At 39.6% G+C, this 17,580-nt stretch overlaps 1 protein-coding gene and 2 long non-coding RNA genes across 3 annotated transcripts in view; 2 read left to right on the plus strand and 1 right to left on the minus strand.

The window, feature by feature from the left end:
* The first annotated feature begins 1,065 nt into the window (after positions 1 to 1,065).
* On the plus strand, positions 1,066 to 17,025 carry LOC109316303. Its single transcript, XR_002102801.1, has 3 exons — positions 1,066 to 2,670; positions 8,110 to 8,114; positions 17,015 to 17,025. It is a non-coding gene; the product is annotated as an uncharacterized LOC109316303 (long non-coding RNA).
* On the plus strand, positions 5,036 to 7,415 carry LOC109316302. The gene is made up of 2 exons (XR_002102800.1): positions 5,036 to 5,888; positions 6,029 to 7,415. It is a non-coding gene; the product is annotated as an uncharacterized LOC109316302 (long non-coding RNA).
* The window catches only part of MRPS35 (mitochondrial ribosomal protein S35), a 49,339-nt gene continuing 39,152 nt past the window's right edge, over positions 7,394 to 17,580 (minus strand). The window contains exon 8 of the mRNA XM_019544250.1: positions 7,394 to 7,743. Coding sequence (XP_019399795.1) covers positions 7,465 to 7,743 — 279 coding nt within the window. The 3' untranslated portion in view covers positions 7,394 to 7,464. The remainder of the gene's footprint in view (positions 7,744 to 17,580) is intronic.

A 17,580-nucleotide genomic window follows, 5' to 3' on the forward strand; every position in this document is an offset into this window, starting at 1 on the left:
ACAGAGGTGGCATCACATACTGCATATTCAGATAGTCTCAACACTGCAAGGGAGTGCTGCCCGTGTGTGTGCTGCTCCACTTTTTAAACGTTTTTTTGAGCACCGGGGTCAAAAAAACCACATGGAAAAATGAAAAGCAAAGCAGTGCATGCATGGGCAGCGAACGCTGCTCAAAAGAGGAGCTGGGCCACCCACAGCTGTACTGTGGTTACTGACCGGGCTCCATGTGGCAGAATTGCCACTGCCACAGCTCTGGGAGACCCCAGAACCCCAAGTAAGGCTGCTGGGGCCAGCACTGTGTCCTACCAGGGATAGCTTGCCATGTGGCAAAGCGTGTAGCATGGGTGTCCCCAAGGAAACAAATGTCCACACTCATGTGGATACGGCCATGAGGTTCAATAAAGACATTTAGGATGGAACAGTCCCATGCACTGCTACAGCCGGGGGACTGACTGGCTAAGCAGCTCTCCAGAAAAAGACCCGGGGGTTACAGTGGACAATAAGCTGGATAGAAGTCAATAGTGTGCCCCTTGTTGCCAAGAAGGCTAACAGCATACTAGGCTGCATTAGTAGGATTGTTGCCAGCAGATCGAGGGAAGCAATTATTCTGCTCTACTCTGCACTGGTGAGGCCACATCTGGAGTACTATGTCCAGTTTTGAATCCCCACTATAGAAAGGATGTGGTCTAGTGGAGCAACTGTCTCGAGTTACACCAAGGCAGGTTTAGGCTGGATATTAGAAAAAACTCTCTCACTAGGGGGGTGGTGAAGTACTGGAACAGGTTACCTACAGAGGTGGTGGAATCTCTATCCTTGGAGGTCTTTAAAGCTCACCTTGACAAAGCCAATGCTGGAATGATCTGGTTGGGAATGTCCTGCCTTGTGCAGGGGGTTGGATTAGATGACCTCTTGGGGTCCCTTCCAACCCTAATTTTCTATGATTCTATTGGGTAGAACATATTGATATATTATGATATCCACTGTAAAGCCTCTTGGTAGAAAAATCAATGGAATCCTTTGATTGTTGAACTACTGGGTAAAAATAGCCAAAGTTTCCCCAAAATGGCTTAGTTCTACAGAAAGAAAAAATAATCAGTTTGTGGAAAAACACCCAAGCTCTCAGGAAGTGAGGTTTATGCAGGAAAAAGCAATAATCACATCTGCTGCTTAAGACAAATTTTGCAAATAAATTAAAACTTGGAGTGAGTTTTAATTATTTATTTACGTACAAAGATTTCAAATGAATCTTGCCCTTCTCTCTCTGATAGAGTGATAGATACCAACAAAGCCACTTCATGGACAAATGGAAAGCAAGCAAATTACCTTCATTACAAATGTGTGTTCACTAAGACAATAAAGTTTAAGTTCAGGTTGCACTGGGGGACCCATTTCTCATCATCAGGAATATGTTTTTTCATAATTGGGAAACTTTAATACTGCTGGCTAGAAAAGGCTGACCCTCTGTGGGTGGGTGACAAGTTACAATAATAGAGTGACATTGTGATGACAACTGAGATCACTTTGCTTCCGTTTTGTGTAGTAGTCTAATATACCTCCAATAACCACCTTACAGTGGGGGAAAAGCCTTGCATGACAGGTAGGTAGGTTCATTTAGTAGAGTATCTTCAGTTATCAATGATGTCCCTGATGGAATAAGCAAGCCCACTCCACTCCATTACTGAGAATCCTCCAGCATTGATGCTATGAAGGTAAGGGGATGCAGATATTTCTGGAGCGTCCTGTTCTGGAGAAGCTGGTCCAAGAACAGCAGTCCTGGGCTTCTCTCCAAGAACAGAAGCTCTGGAAACCCAAACTGCCTCAGCTAGGCAGGGGCATTTCAGATTAGTCACATGGAAACCACAGAACAAAAACAGAATCTCTGGAGAAACTGACATTGGTGTATAGGACAGAATAGCAGAAGGCTGTAGGGAAACAACAGAGTCTCAGTGGAGGAGCAAGCAGCACTACTGAAATAAGGACTGGTGCCAAGAAGGTGGTTCCATGATAACTAGGTGCTGAAGGAGGAACCTTGGGGGCCCAATTTCTTAGGGCCTGAAGAGGGAGAGTCTCCAGGAAGGCACATTGGTAGCTCTAGAAAGGGACATTTCTAAGTTTTGTCAATATTCTTCATGGGGCCATGAAGTTTAGAAGTGAAGTAAAGAATCTCTCTCGAGGATCCTGCAATGGCAATCTCCCTTTGGAACGGTCTCCAGGCCTATGTTCACCAGGAAGCTCATCTTTGGCACTGTATGGAAGATAGTCTTTGAGAAGGAATTTGCTTGCTGGAAGGCCTGCTTCCAATTGAGTCCAACACTGTGTTCAGAGCCTGATGATGGCGGGAGGTAAACCTGAGGTATGACTTCACACTCCTTCCTGGTCTAGGAAGTGATCACGTTGCATGGTTCCTGCAGACCTGGGACCCCTTCAAGCAGGGAAGGCACTTGATGTGTCCATCTATGGTAGGCAAGAGGTAAAGAGTTTGAAACCAGGTGACTTTGGAAAGCCTATACCAACACATGATGGAAAGGCCTGGTTGAAATATAAAGAGCTTCTGGGCTCTGCAAAAGAAATAACCAGTAGACAAAATGGGGGAGGGAGGGAGGTAAAGTAGTACCATATTACTCACATATCACACCCTCACAAATAAGACTTTCAACTTGAAGAAAAACTGTTTTTCCAGAATCTTAACTGTCACAGCCTGGGATCAACATGGCTGAATGTTCTGGTTACATACAGGATGGGCATAGTTCAGCTGTCGGTGTCACCCATCCTCTAAACTGCAGCTCCGGAGCTACAAGTTTAACCCTCCTTGGCCAAAAGCTGTTGCCAATTTGGCAGCGACAGGCTTAAAGCTGTACATCTGGAGCTGTAGCAAGCGAGTGACAAGGAGGGACTGGACTCCATCCTTCCTTGATACAGTGAAGAGCCCAGAACATCCGTAGCAGCCACTCTAGCATCTCTATGCCTCCACTTTTGTGTAGAGATCAGCTGCCTCTCCTAAAAGATGTACCCCAATTTTAGAGGGCTAATTTTTGGGAAGAGGTATGTGTGGTATGTAGGTAAATATGATAATGTCCAAAAATAAGGTGCAAAGAAGAAACAAGGATTCTGAGACCATATAGGTAAGCACTAAAAAGACAGTGCTAATCTGAGCTGCTTCCATTGGAGTGAGAATTTTCTCACTACAAGTAGATTTTTTTTCCCCCCTCAGAGAAAATTGTTGCATTTGGAACGAGAATCTGCATCTGTGAGGACAAGACAGTGGTCCCAAAGGAACACATTTAGTAGCCTTGTCTGACAATGTTTCAGCCTATAATATTCACTGAAGTCCTGAAAGTACCTGTGGCCATTACTCCTGCACTAGCTCCATGCTGCTCCTGGCTGGAAAAGGCCAGTTGTAAGATAATAGGTCCACTGTTTGTAGACATCATCAATGCTTCTTTGTCTGATGGTAGAATGCCAGGTGCTCTTTTCATGCTTTAATAAAGTTCAAATATTACTTCCACAAACTACTGAATGAGGTTTACAAAATTAGTGGTTTCTTGATTTACATTTATCTCTACCTTTAAATGAAACACTTCCCCATGGAGTAAAGTGAAGGTATATGAGCTTTAGAATGCTGCCAATGCATTATAACACATTAATGAAGCATCATTGATACAATAAGGTGCTATGCAGACCTGTACATTTGTTGCTGTACTTGTACTTCCCCTGTTTGCACCTGTCTAAACAGGGAGAACAGTCTTTTGTAGACTCTGCCTGGCAAGGGTAATATGCCCTAGCAGATAAAGATCAGCAATTAAGGTTATAAAAATGTACATTACACAACGTCATCATAGTCCTTGAGGGTCTCCATTGCTCTACAGATGGTACAACTATATTAATGGACAGATTCTGCCTTCAGGCCCAGTCAATGACACACAAAAGCTCTGTATTAACAAGGCAGGCAAGGCTTTTTGAGTAGATGTAATATATTTTATTAGACCATCTAAGCAGTTGGGGGAAAAAAAACTCTCTGCAAGCTTTCCGGTGCAATCACCCTTCTTCAGGCATAGAAAGTCTCTACTGTTCTGACACTCCAAGGAAAGAAGCTAAAAGTGAAAACGTAAATAGGTGGAAATTAGGAAAACAAAAAGGTACACCAGGGAAGGGAGGGGGGGAGTGAGGGGGAAACAAGGTACTATTACAAAGTACATGCAACTTTTATAAAGCCCTACTGTTGTATTAAGAGATTCTTTTTAAATTTCAATGTAATGTTTTTCTTTTTAATAAGGGGCAGAAGGAATGAAAAAACTAGAAAAGCAAGTTCCAACTTCTGTTCCTTGGAGTTCTACTTTTAGCTTTTTGCTAGCTAACAAAGTTCAGAGGTTGCAGACAGGACCATTTAGCTTGACATCTCTGGTAATGTGTCATCTCTGATCGAGGACATCACAATCTAGGAACTCTTATTCTGTGTTTCTGGGAATAATGGAGAAGTATAGCCGAGGCCAAGCCTGAACACTTAATAGAAAAACTAGTATTTAATTCATTTTCTATTTCTTAGCCCAACCTCTATTACATATGGTGTTAACGATATCAAATTGCTGAAGATGATTTCCAAACGCTAAGACAGTTGCAAACAAATCAATTTCCTGTGCCCTCCTCCTCTTATTCCAATGAAGATGTTTCTAAGCCAAACTTTGACCCTCAAAACTACAGTGATTTTACATGGAGTGCTCACTATATAAGGCAGGATTAATAAAGCTTGCAAAAGTGAACTGACTTCAGTTGCAGAACGATATGGAATTCAGTACCTCCTGGCTCTGACTTCCCTGCACATGAGGGCAACTTAAAGGGGAATAGCAAAAGAAGCAAGAAAAGGAACCTTATTACATTTTAAGCATCTCAAACCACCTGGAAAGTTACTTAAGCAAGTTTGCAGTGATTAGCTACTCTACATGAAGCAAAAGTTATGCATGCTGGCCTAATGCTCTAAATGAATGATGACAAGTCTAGTGAATTTCTCAATTGTAAATAATGAAAACAAACTTATTCTAGAAAAAGGCCAGACACTCTTCAACAATTCATGGTATTTTCCAAGTCAAAATTGCAACATGCACATTTTTTCAAATGGGAAAATGTTTTTACCTTCACCTCCTCTCTTTCTTTCAAAAACATCTGGACCATTCCCTGCAACACCTCAACCTTTCAGAAATAAAATTCACCATGATGCAGAGCTGAAAGAAGGGAAAATTTGTCTAGAAGGTGAATAACTATAATGTGACAAGACTGAAAATAGGATGGTCATGCAAACATTTTTTTAATCTTGATAGTAGCAATTATAAGGATTCTGTAGCAACAATTTGAATATTCATTTTTTTAAGAGACTTCTGCCTATATGGAAAATTGCATCCTACTAGATAGAATCCCTATGACAATGCCACTCCCTTAAGAAGGGAGTCACTAGCCACCTATGGATATGACAGGAGCTGCAACATATAGAGGCCGTAATGCCAAAAGATTGAACCCAGGCAGAAGGCTTCCTGTGGAGTCCCAAATAACATTATACAGAAGTAATTTTCCTCCTCCCTAGCCAGGGTTCATACCCATGCTCTTAACTGTTTTCCTCTTAACTAGCTGTGGCTCAGGAGTGGAGCATTAGGTTATCAGTTTGGCCTTATTACATATCAAGGATTTACAATATCTAATTCTGATTAACATCCCTTTCCCCCAATACAGGAATTATTTTTGTAAACCTGAAAGTCAAACTCTTGGCATAATTAGCTATGCATTCTCTGTGCATTCTACTTTTTATTTCTTTTTTAACAAAAGAAAGAAGAGTAACCAAATCAGTTGTATGACTAATTTTTCTGAATATTTGTTGCTATTAAAGAAACTATTTTTGATCAGTGTTAGAATCATAGAGTCGGAAGGGACCTGGACAGATCTTCTAGTCCGACCCCCTGCCATGGCCAGGAATGAGCACTGGGGTTGGGAGGGGTCATTAGACCCCAGCCAGGTGCCTGTCCAGTCTCCTCTTGAAGATAAGGTGTTGTATACCTGAAAATTGTTGGCAGTTTTGGTTTTCAACACCACTTCTGTTCAAATAAAAAAATCAAAGGAATAATACTCATTCGTATCATGTTTTCTTCTACACCTGGTAACAAGCAGCTGGAAGCAATCGTTTCCCACACCAAGAGTTCCCAGGTTCACTCATGGTAGACAGGTTAATACACCTCCTTCTGTACCAAAAATGTCATACTCTAATTTATACATCACTCATTTAACAGTCTACGTCCTTTCATTAAAATCCCTTTTGTTCATGCAACAATACATTACTTGTTTACTTATTCTATATACATCTTGTATAGGTATACAAGATTTTATCCTGTATGCGTCCAACCTCCATTTTCTCCTTTTTCCTCCTTTATGCATGATGGTATCCTGGAAATCAATTCTCATTAGCCTTCAACTCACTAGTATGTCTATTTCCTATTTCAAGGTTTACCTTATCCTGTTCCTTTTCTATTGGGTATACCATTTCTATTCAAATTGCTTATTTGGCTTTCTAGCACAGCTGTCAGCAATATTTTCTGGCAAGTAGACTGGAACAGCCCAGGGTGGGTCTGACATGCTGATATTAAGACCTGGCTGCCACCACTGCTTTTCTACACTTATGCTTCTCTCTACTACCTGACTGTGGTGCTGCAAACACAAAAAGTTCCCCACTACCTGGCTGCAGCTTTGGCACGGCATGGGCAAAACCACCAGCCACCAAGGTTACCCAAGGAAACCCTAGCTCTGTGGGCTGGATCCAGTGACTTGGTTGAGTGTAGGTTGCCATTCCCTGTCCTAGCATAATATATGAACATAAACATCTTAAATGTGTTTATTTTCCAATACCTTAGAGGCAGGGAAATATAATTCCCAAAGAACAGAGACGCAGAAAACCCAAGGGTCACATTTTCAAAAGTACCCAAGAGGTTTAGGTATCAACTACCATTCTAAAAGTGAATGTTGTCACATATGAATTTTCGTATTACAAGTCAGTGGAACTTGTTAGTCTGAAATCTCTTACATACTTTTTTAACGACTGTGGCCATGGTGACTTGACCAAAGTCATGATTAAGTTTCTGATGGATCAAAAGATTGGTTATAGATCCACCATGTTCCAGACTAGCACCTGTTGAATGGCAAATTCAAAGCAATGGGCATTCATTTTGATGGCCTGCCAGACAAGAACTAATACAAGTTTTATTCATGCACAAATGACGTTTGTGGACCATGATAGTATACAACTTTTCCCATGACTGAATTTAGCAATTGCTGATACTTTCCAAATTCTATAATTACCCACATTTGGGTTTAGTTAATTTTTTAAAAACTTGAAGAAAGAAGATGCTTAGACATTATGGATAGCTAATCTGAATTTTATACAAAGGTATTAATACACATTTTCACCTTTATATTTAAGCAAGTCTCTTTTCATTGGAATCCTTGCAGATTCAGCAGTTTCTTCACCGATTCCTTGTACTTAGATACATTATCCTCTGTTTCCCTCTCGTTTTTAAGCAGGACAACAGAGTTTTTGTAGTTCTCAACTATCTCAGAAGCAAGCAGTTCTTCCCTAGGTACATCACTGATTTTCTCTGCAGCTTTTATTCGCAGAAGTGTGCCCAAGACATTCTTTTGAGAGCAGGAATTTTCCCAGATATATTCCTCCATGTCTGCATCAGTCTTTTCACTTTCCCACTTCTCAGTTTTCTGGAACAACAACAAAAAAAAAAATATCACCACCTTAAAACCTGGTTGGTAATTGAGTACCGAAGCAACAACTAGCAAGAGAAATCTCAATATTGTCCCACACACCTCCAAAACTTACAGGGTAGGAAAAAACAAAACAAATTTTTGTCCCATTTGGAGCTCATTCCACATACAGAGCACAGACACAAGGCTTATCCATGCAAGTCCTTGAAATAGGGATTAAGTGAAACTCAAAAGGTGCCCAGTGTTTTTGCTTGCCTTCTGCAGAGTAAAATGACACACCCCACTTAAGTTAAAGTGCACCTATAAATATATACCTGAAAATCCTTGCTGTATCTTTCAGGGTGTAAAAAAAAAAAATCAGAGCTGGGGTAGGTGGGAACAAAATTCATGAAGTATAATGAATCAAATGAATTATAAGCAGCAAAAATTATCCTGTTGTTCAGCTATGTAAAACTACTAATTAATATTCAAACTCCAATGCAAGGGGAAAAACAATTGCTTCAGTGCTGATATTGGAATCTGGCCCAAGGTTTGTGTTAGGAATGGTTTGGCTACACTAGATATCAACTAATTTGGACTAATAAGGATTTATTCTGCTAATCCCAGTGTGTGTACACAGACTGGCTAATCTTACCCCAATCCAATCTGGGCCCCACCTCAACCATTTCAGGATACCTCATGCAATGGACCCCAATTTAATTATACTTCAAGTATTTGGTTAATCATTGTACAACAAGGTACTGTGATGGGCTGCTGTTGTCCATGATAAAAAAAATGGTGCTTTACTGGAAGGGGAACTGCATAGTATGACTTGGCTCCCCAGCATCTGTATATATTGGGCAATTCAGTAGGGGTTTTGGCACTTATATAGTAACTGATTCAATCAGCTGATCAAACTAATGCGGCTCCTCTTCTGGGAATGTGCTGCACTTGGCATGGGTGCACATCAAACTGAAAGTAAAGCGCTGGGGTTTCTCCCCCCCGCCCCAAGTCTGTCAGCAGCCATGATGGCTACCTAGTTATAGATTGAGTAATGGAACAACCAGTAGTGACATGCATCTTATACTCTGCTACTGACATATATTCTCTCACGTATTCATCCCTCTTGCAATCAAATTTCCTAAGCTGAATGCCCACTTAGTATCTCTCCTTTCCAGCCATAACAGGATGGTGAAAATCATAATTGTGTTACAGAGGTCTGACTTAGGACTCCCGAAGAGAGGATAATCAGATTCTCTATTACTGAGGATATTGGTGGAGAGCAGAAAAATGGTTCTCAGCAACATGCAGAGGAAGAAGGTATGGTGGTTGATATCATCAGAAGATTTTATACTGCTGCTGTCCTGCAGAGTTGCAGCTGGTATCTTTGATATTTGCCTGATACAACTGCTTTCCTAAGCAAGGAATCTTTCCACAACTGACAACCGGAACAGACTGAAGGTTCTTGCTGCTATAATCTTACTCCATATTCAGTGAGACCCCACCATATGTGGTGAACAAGGAGGCTAAACAGAAGTCAGAGTGTGTCCGCCTAGAAAAAGGTACATATCATGAGTGTATTGAAGAATTCCTTGTGATTCTACAACAGAGGCCCTGCTCCTTTATTTAATACTATCCAACGAGCTCAAAGGAATCTGCCATGGGAAAGCCATAAAAACTGAGCACCAAAACACAAAAGCAACCCTGAAGGAGAATCCAGCTTGAGTGTGGGGCAAAGCAGATGCTTGGAGATCAACAACTGGAGAATTTGCTTAGAAACTGCAACTTATATAAGGAAGCCAACAGATGCAGAACATCAAATGGCTGGAGAAGAAAATGTAATATGTATCCTGTGTGTACTGAACAGTTTAAAGACATTATCCTAGAAGCTCAATCTTTTACAGTTACTAGCTAGTCAAACTTCCTAGCAATAGTAAGGCTGCCATCTCACTGAATGTAAGAAATCAAAGAAAACAGACTGCTGATTTGAACTATGGTGGGAGACAGCATCCCTCAGGTTTATTGGACACAAGAGGAAAAGCACTATGTATTTATCTTTGCTTTCCTGCAACTCACAAATTGCTCCTCAATTTTGAGATTGAGGATCTCTAGCCATGAAATGGCAGTTATATTCTGTTTAATCAGTCTAATCTCACAAGATGCTGCAACTGCAAACAGAAGCTTTTCTGTTTTCAGACCACTGCCTGTGGGCATTTGGACTTTGTAACAGTTCTTTCAAAGAGCAAGCATAGATAAAAGTGGCTCTTACTCCACAGATCCTTGCCTTGCTTCACCAGCTGTTTAAAGGATATCCCAAATGGATCTTTAAGTACCCTGTCATTCTTGCATATGTAACAGCAATAATGTAAAATGTCTTTCAAATTGTATATCATTATATGAAGAACCGCCCCCCCCAAACTCTCCCCACCCCATATTAAATGCATCTTCAGGGATCACAATTGAGAACAACATGATATAAAAACGGTAAGGTTGAAAATAGTTGTGTTTTCATTGCAGTCATCTCTGTATAGAAATAATTTCTAAATAGCATTATTTCTGTGGGGAAAAACTGAAACAAGCACTAAAGGCTTTGCATCATACAGATTTATGAAAATCCTTCATCAGCCACAGCTCTTCCACAATCCTCTGGCTATTCCAGCCCCTAATTAAGTTTCATTAGAAACAAACAAGTGTGGAATTCAGAAATCTATCAAATGTAGTAGGGGTTTGTCTTAATACTTTGACTTCTCTCACACTCAAAAGAACGGTAGTATTTAATATCTAATAATTTCTAAAACAAAATCTTTATTTTCCGAAGTATGGATGCAAATGTAATCTGTGCACTTGAGCTTCACTACCTGAATTTACAAATGCTCTAAATTCCTCTTATATCCTGTATATGCTAAATGGAAGCTCTTTTTGAAATCTACATGTCCAAATGTTTAGTTAGAAACAGTGATTAACATCACTAAAAGGCTCACATGACTGACATCAAGAACCTGGGCACAACACAACAAAGAAGTAAAAGAATTTCATTGAGCTACTAGAGGGGGGAAAATAGATGAATACTGTAAGCTGTACCTAGAGCACATGAGTAAACTTGTACACATAATGTGCCCCTTTTATGCACCATGAAATTTTGGGATGAATGCTGAAACAAATTCCTAAAAATCAGCAAAGCTACCATCCCACTCTACATAACAATCACAGCATACTAGTACTAGCTCTCTAAGATATTTTGTCTGGCCTTAGAAACAATAAAAAAAAAAAAATTCTCTCACAGGGATAGAGTTTCTCAAGAGTAATAGAATATGAGTATTGCACCTGGTCAGCCTCTGGACCAAACATACTTGTCAGAGTCATGTCCACAGTTCAACAAAAGATCATTGTGAGACCTCTGAACACCTCGTAGTTCCAGCAGATGCAATAAGAACTAATTATGGTCATTACGTTTATCTCGCCAGGAAAATCCTACTCTATACAAATTAACCTATGGGATTTCAAAGATGAATGCCAATAAACAGATTAACAAACTTGCCCCATCTCTTTGGAGCAGCACTGACCAACGAAGTTGTAAATATTACTTGTTTAGAAAATGTTGCCAATAGTCTGGACAGTCAAAACAATTCTTAAAATAAAACTGCTAGGCGTGAGGATGGGAGTGGATTTTGAAATATATTGCTTAGCCCTTGTATAAGAAGTCAGTATCTTTGCTGCAATGTTGGTGGCCATCCTTCAAAATGAAATGTTATCCTACCATACCTAGAGTCATAAACAGGAAATTGAATGGAAGCTAGATTTGTGCAGGCTGACTACTTAATAAAAGCTTAAAGACCTTTTCAACTAGATTTACTACAGGAGTAAAAGTGAATCTGGAATTATATTTCCATCTGATAAAGCACACTAAGATGGTCAGGCCCCTATGTGAACCCTGAGTCACAGAAATGCTACAGAAACATTGGCATCTCAGTTTTAAATATCATAAAAAGAGGGGAACAATGCATACTTATGTTTTTATTTCACTATTGAAAATGAAGTCTTAACTCAGAATTTTGTTAACTGCCCACTTCTTCCCTTGTAAGTAAGATGCATTTGAGTGCATGATATAGCGAGAGCTGGAATATTCAAACTTTGTTCACCATTTTCTGGACTAGCTGCAACAATATATTAAATATAGTTAAAAACATTAAATATATATTTACCCAATAAACTACACTGAAAGAGCTGCCCCGCTATGTCAAACACACAAAACCTATTTTCAAGAAGCATTAGCCAGATCTGCCTAGAGATGCATTTACTTAGTCATTTCAACTGCTACTCCAGTCAACATTTCTGAATGAAAGCTATAATTTTTTTTTTAAAATAAAAGCTTAGAGAATGTCTGAAACAGGTATTAAATGAGGTTTGGGGATTTTTTTTCACTCCCTGAAGATAAATGTTACCAGACTACTTTCTAAAATACCATAATTACAATAAAGATTTGCTCCTGAGCAAATCTTTTATGCCAGTTATAAACCTTCCTAAATATGAGCTTATAATTGAAGTGCTGACATGGCTTTAACACTAAAATTGGATTCAAGCTAATGTCAATATACAGTATTTCTATATAAGAATCACTAACATATACATATGTATGTATACACACTACCCCCCCCAAAGATATAAGTATATAAAAAGGAGCAATTTTTAATTGCTTGAGCAGACACTGAAATAACATTTTCTACGTTTTTCTTCTAGCTTAACATTGACAAGTTGTCTGCTGCAGTCTTATATTGGATTAAGGCTGTCAGTTCTTTTGGTATGTCCCCTTCTGGAAAAAGTGCAGTTAAACTACTTTAATTAAAAATCGTTTAAAAAGTGGCACACAAATTACCAATGTGACTAGAACTCAAGTTAGTCAATTTTCTTGTCAACAGCTTGAATATTTAATATGTTAAAGACTTAATGCTTTCCAAAACCCACCACACAAAAACAGCCTCCCCGCATCCATAAGCATTTTACTGAGTTTTCTCCTCCTGTAGCAGCAAGCAGAGGTTTAATACAAGATACTCATTCCAGGGTATGTTCTCTTTGTACTATGTTGAAACAATGGATTTTATTTACTTGTATACTCCCTCAAGCTCCCATATAATAATACATGGCAATGTACCAAAGCCTACTAGATCAGTTGAGCAACTTTCAGAAATAAAGAAACTGGCAAAACTTTTTATATCTTAATTTCTGAGAATATGCTATATAACAGAACTAAACTTACAAGTTCTTAGCTAGTAGTACAAGAGAGAAAGATCAGAATGAAACTGGTACCAAATACTGTGAAGAGTGGTACCAATGCACCTTACACCAAGGGCTTGTTGACCATGCAGGCTAGCAAAATATGCTAAAGTGCGATTTTAAAGTACAAGTATGACTATATCAACACCGCCTACACAGGCAGGCACACTTCCAAACTTAGAAGACCTTTGGAAGTAGCTTAAAGTTCAGCTGCCAGGCAGACGTGTAGAATACAAGTGTTCATAGGGGGAAAAATAGTCCTTTTGAGTGACTCTCCCTAGACGAATTTAATTTGTCATTTGGTACTACCCCTCTATCTCCTTAACAACCTGAGCAATAAACTTCATGTATTAGTAGTGGGGATTTACAATACACAGTCTTCAAGAAGGAAGCCAGATATTTAGCACTGAAATCTTACTTTGATTAAAGTTTACAACTAGAGGTATATGATATTTGTGATAGGGATACTGAAGTGTTCGTCTCTTTACCCAGACTAACACAGCTTTCCATAGCAACTGAAATATCTCTTATAAGCAGGGAGGCAGGCAGTGAGCATGGTTTCCATTTCATCTCTCTCTATCCACACCACCTCCTCCCCACCCCACTTCCTGGCTGCTAGTAATTGCTGTGGGGGACTATAAACAAGTAGTCAAGACTTCCTTCCAACATTCTTTTTTGCCTCTGAAGAACAGCTGGAATGAACAGGTGGCCAGGACTGTTACGTCCTGGTCCTGAACAGCAGCTATTTCTACCTCAGAAATATAGCCAGGACATAAGGCATGAAGCACCATGGAAGTTGGAATAAATATTCAGAAGAGGAAATACAGTAAGAGACTGCACTACTGCAGGAATAATGCAAGCAAAGCATGGAAAAGAAGGAGGAAATTTAAGTGGCACAAACAGGTGAAGAAATAATCAGGACCTTGGTCACAGAACAAAATATGAAGTGCCTGAGAAAGATGGTCTTATAGCTCACTTACAGTTTATGCTTCTATAGCAGGCCTCATGATCAGGGTCATCCTTTTCCTTCATATCACACCTTGTCATATGCTGTGCTATGCCAAAGCTGAGCACACATTATGCTTATTTCTTGCCACTAGAAGGTACGTATTTTGGGTACCCCTATGGAACCCCTCTAGAAGTCAGCCTGTGGACTGCTAGTCCCTCCTCCCATGTTTCTCTGCTTAAAGACAGAAACAAGCGGGGGGGCAGGAGGGAAAGGGGCAGAAAGGCAGGAAGTCAGAATCTGTGGGATTATGACTAATGGTCTCCTGTTTTGGATCCATACATCTAGAAACGTCTCAAGCACACTGCAGAAGAGGACGGTCAAGGCGGCAAACAGCAGTTGGGCTGACCTCATACTGAGAACCTAAGCAGAACTTTCAGAGTTGAGCTTACATGTGGGCTTATATGTGGAAGCTTGGTGAATATGGGCCTTCGGGCAATCATTATGAAGAAGCACAGAGCAGTACTATCACTACTATCCCTCAGTTTGAACACAGAGATCCACCTCCCAGAAAAAAAAAAATTAATACACTTTAAGATCTTTAAGAGGCCAACTATGGGGGAAGCTCTTCTTAACTTAATGTTCACAAAAAGGGAAGAATTGCTTGAGAATGCAAAGGTGGAAGGTAAGTTGGGTGACAGTGCTAATAAAAGGATTAGAGTTCAAGATCCTTAGGCAAGGAATGAAGAACAGCAACAGAATTAGAGCACAGGGCTTCAGAAAAAGCAGACTTTAATAAACACAGGGAACTGGTGGGTAGGATGCCAGGAGGTAAGTGTGAAGGAAAAAGTAGTCCAGGGTAGTTGGCTGTATTTTAAGAAAGCCTTCTCAAAGGCACAGGAGCAAGCTAGCCCAAGGCAAAATAATAATAAGTTTAACAGGAGATCAGCCTGACTAGACAGCAATCTCTTCAGTGAATTGAAACTCAAAAAGGAATTTAGGAAGGTCAAGGCATAATTTCAGATGTAACCGGGAATGAATATAAAAGGTTTGTTTGTTCGGAAAGACCAGCCACAGCTCTTCCGCAGAGAGAACCTGGCTTCATTTTCCAGTGTTTAAATGATCGGTGGTCAGTTTCCAGTTTGAAACTGACAATGTAGCTATGTCATGGGTCAGTATCTTCCCCCATATGGAGAGAGCTAGATGTTGTATATGTGTGTGTATCTATCTATATCATATTTTTATATATAGATTTACATAGAGAGAGATATAGATATTTCTCTCTATATAAATCTATCCATCTAGATCTATATATCTAGATAGAGACACACACATATACATACACATGACAGACAGGCAGACACGTATGCATATGTTTCACTGCTTGCCACTCATATTGATAGATTATATAATCGGATATGTAGCTGGCTATCTATCTGTAGGGAGGAACTATTAAATGGAACATCAAAAAAGCCACAGGTCCTTTACAGAATGCAAAACACAATCTAGTTACAGAGAAGGCTGAAGTATTCAATGTCTTTACTTCAGTTTTCACAAACAGGGACACCTACTAGATCACAAGTGCAGTTGGCAGCAAAGATAAGAAAGATGACAAACAGTCTAGAGAGCAGAAGAATATATTGGGGATTACTTAGAGAAGCTAGATGCTTCCAAGTCAGCCAGGCTGGATGGGATACACTGGAAGGTATTGAAGGAATTGACTGTGGTGATTTCAAGTCACTGACAAGCCTCTTTGAGAACTCATGGTGGTCAGATGAGGTCTTAGATGATTGGAAAAGAGAAAATAAATATATTGCCCATCTTTAAGAAAGGAAAGGAGGAGGATGTAGAGAATTACAGACCAGCCCGCATGACTTCTATACCGAGCAAGACCATGGAGTAGGTCCTCAGAAAATCCTTTGTGAAGCATCTAGATGAGAACAAGGTGATCAGGAACAGTCAGCATGGATTCATATGCAAATGTTTTTCAGCATATTGTATACAGACCAGATGTTTTCACTGAACAGTCCATTACAAGAAGCTTTTTTTTCCCCCCATGGTGACAGTTAATTTACATTTCAAGTATAAAACTTAAATTATTCCTTTCAGTATATATGACTTGTCCCTATTGAAAATTCATATGAAACTGAATCCAAAAGAAAAAAAAATTGGTAAACTCTTTCAGTCTCAGCCAACCCGATTAAATGTCTCCAGCCAGTTTGTTAATTTTATCGTTCCTAATATTTGTGATTGGGAAAAGACAAAGAAGCCTATATAATAACCACTGTAAACTTCCTTTCATATTGGAAATTGACTTGATAGTCTTATTTGGTTCACTCTGTTTCTAAGCCTATGATAGAAGTTTACCCCTCATCCAGTGACTATTCTATATTCCTAGGTAAATCAGAAGAGAGATCAGTTTATGCCTCTCAACCACTTGATGGCAGCATACTATCATTCTTTTTATACAATATGGTTAAAGATTTTTTTAATATATTTTTAGAGCTATTGCACTAATATGCAATAACAGCAAACATACACATAACAATAAGTCGAAGTGAGATGCTCATCAAGTATCTGTCCCTTTTCTTTTGGTGTCAGTTCATCATTTGTTATAAAGGGAGTCAGAGGCAAAAAATAATTCCCAAAAGATAGTATGTTGTCTAGACTTGCTCTATCAGTTTATTCACCAGTCCTAAACACATAATCAAATAGAAGGAAGTGAAGCAAAGTTAAGTTCACATACTATAAACACTATAGGATGCAGGATATCAAATCTGGCTAGTTAAGATCACCTCAGAATTTTCTGTTGTCAGTGAGGGAATGAACATGGTGCTCTCTTTAGCAGTACTCTCGTAATTGATTTATTCTGTGGTAACACTAGAAGCACAGTCAATATTACTTAAGGGACTTTAAAACATGAGATCTGAAATGCTCAGTATTTATTTATTTAGTTTTTAAATACAACTTTAAGTTTCCATTTCTTGGCTTATCTGGGAGAAAAAACAAAACAAAAAACCTAACATCTGTCAAGTGCTCGTATTCAAAGTGCAGTTCTAATCTGGGTACAAGAAGGCAGCTAAGATTCCAGGGCTTACAAACGTGGAACCCCCCACCCTTGCTTCACTTTAAACTCAGCACACTCCCTCACCAAGCCCAGTGCCTGCCCAGGAGAGGCACTGTGTGAGCCGCACACAGCTTTCCCAACATCTGCACAGATCAGGCACTTTACAGCTTTCCCAACATCTGCACATATCAGGGGCTTTTTTGGCATTTTAATCTAAGAGCTGGTTGAATCAGCTTTAGCTAAAAGCTAAAAAGCTAAAAGCACCAAAAAGCTGTGCTGAAGTGGCCAATCTATACAGAAGCAGGTCAAAGTAACATGCTGCTGCTTCTGGTAAAGTGCATTTTTCCAAGTCTGTCAGCACTTCATGTTTTTATTCCTTATGCATCCATTAAAATTTGCTAAAAAAACCCCCACACACCTAAAAAACCCCAGTAAGTCATGATAGCAAACCAGACAGAATCAGAAAGTTTAATCAAGCATCTGCTTTCTTATACATCTTTACTGAGATTGTTAGCCAAATTAAGTGTGTAGCCTTCAGAGGTTCCAGGCAGCTTTGCATCAGTGGTGAGCT

The sequence above is a fragment of the Crocodylus porosus genome, unplaced genomic scaffold (genome assembly GCF_001723895.1).
Source record: "Crocodylus porosus isolate Cpor-Errol unplaced genomic scaffold, CroPor_comp1, whole genome shotgun sequence".
Classification (NCBI taxonomy): Eukaryota; Metazoa; Chordata; order Crocodylia; family Crocodylidae; genus Crocodylus; species Crocodylus porosus.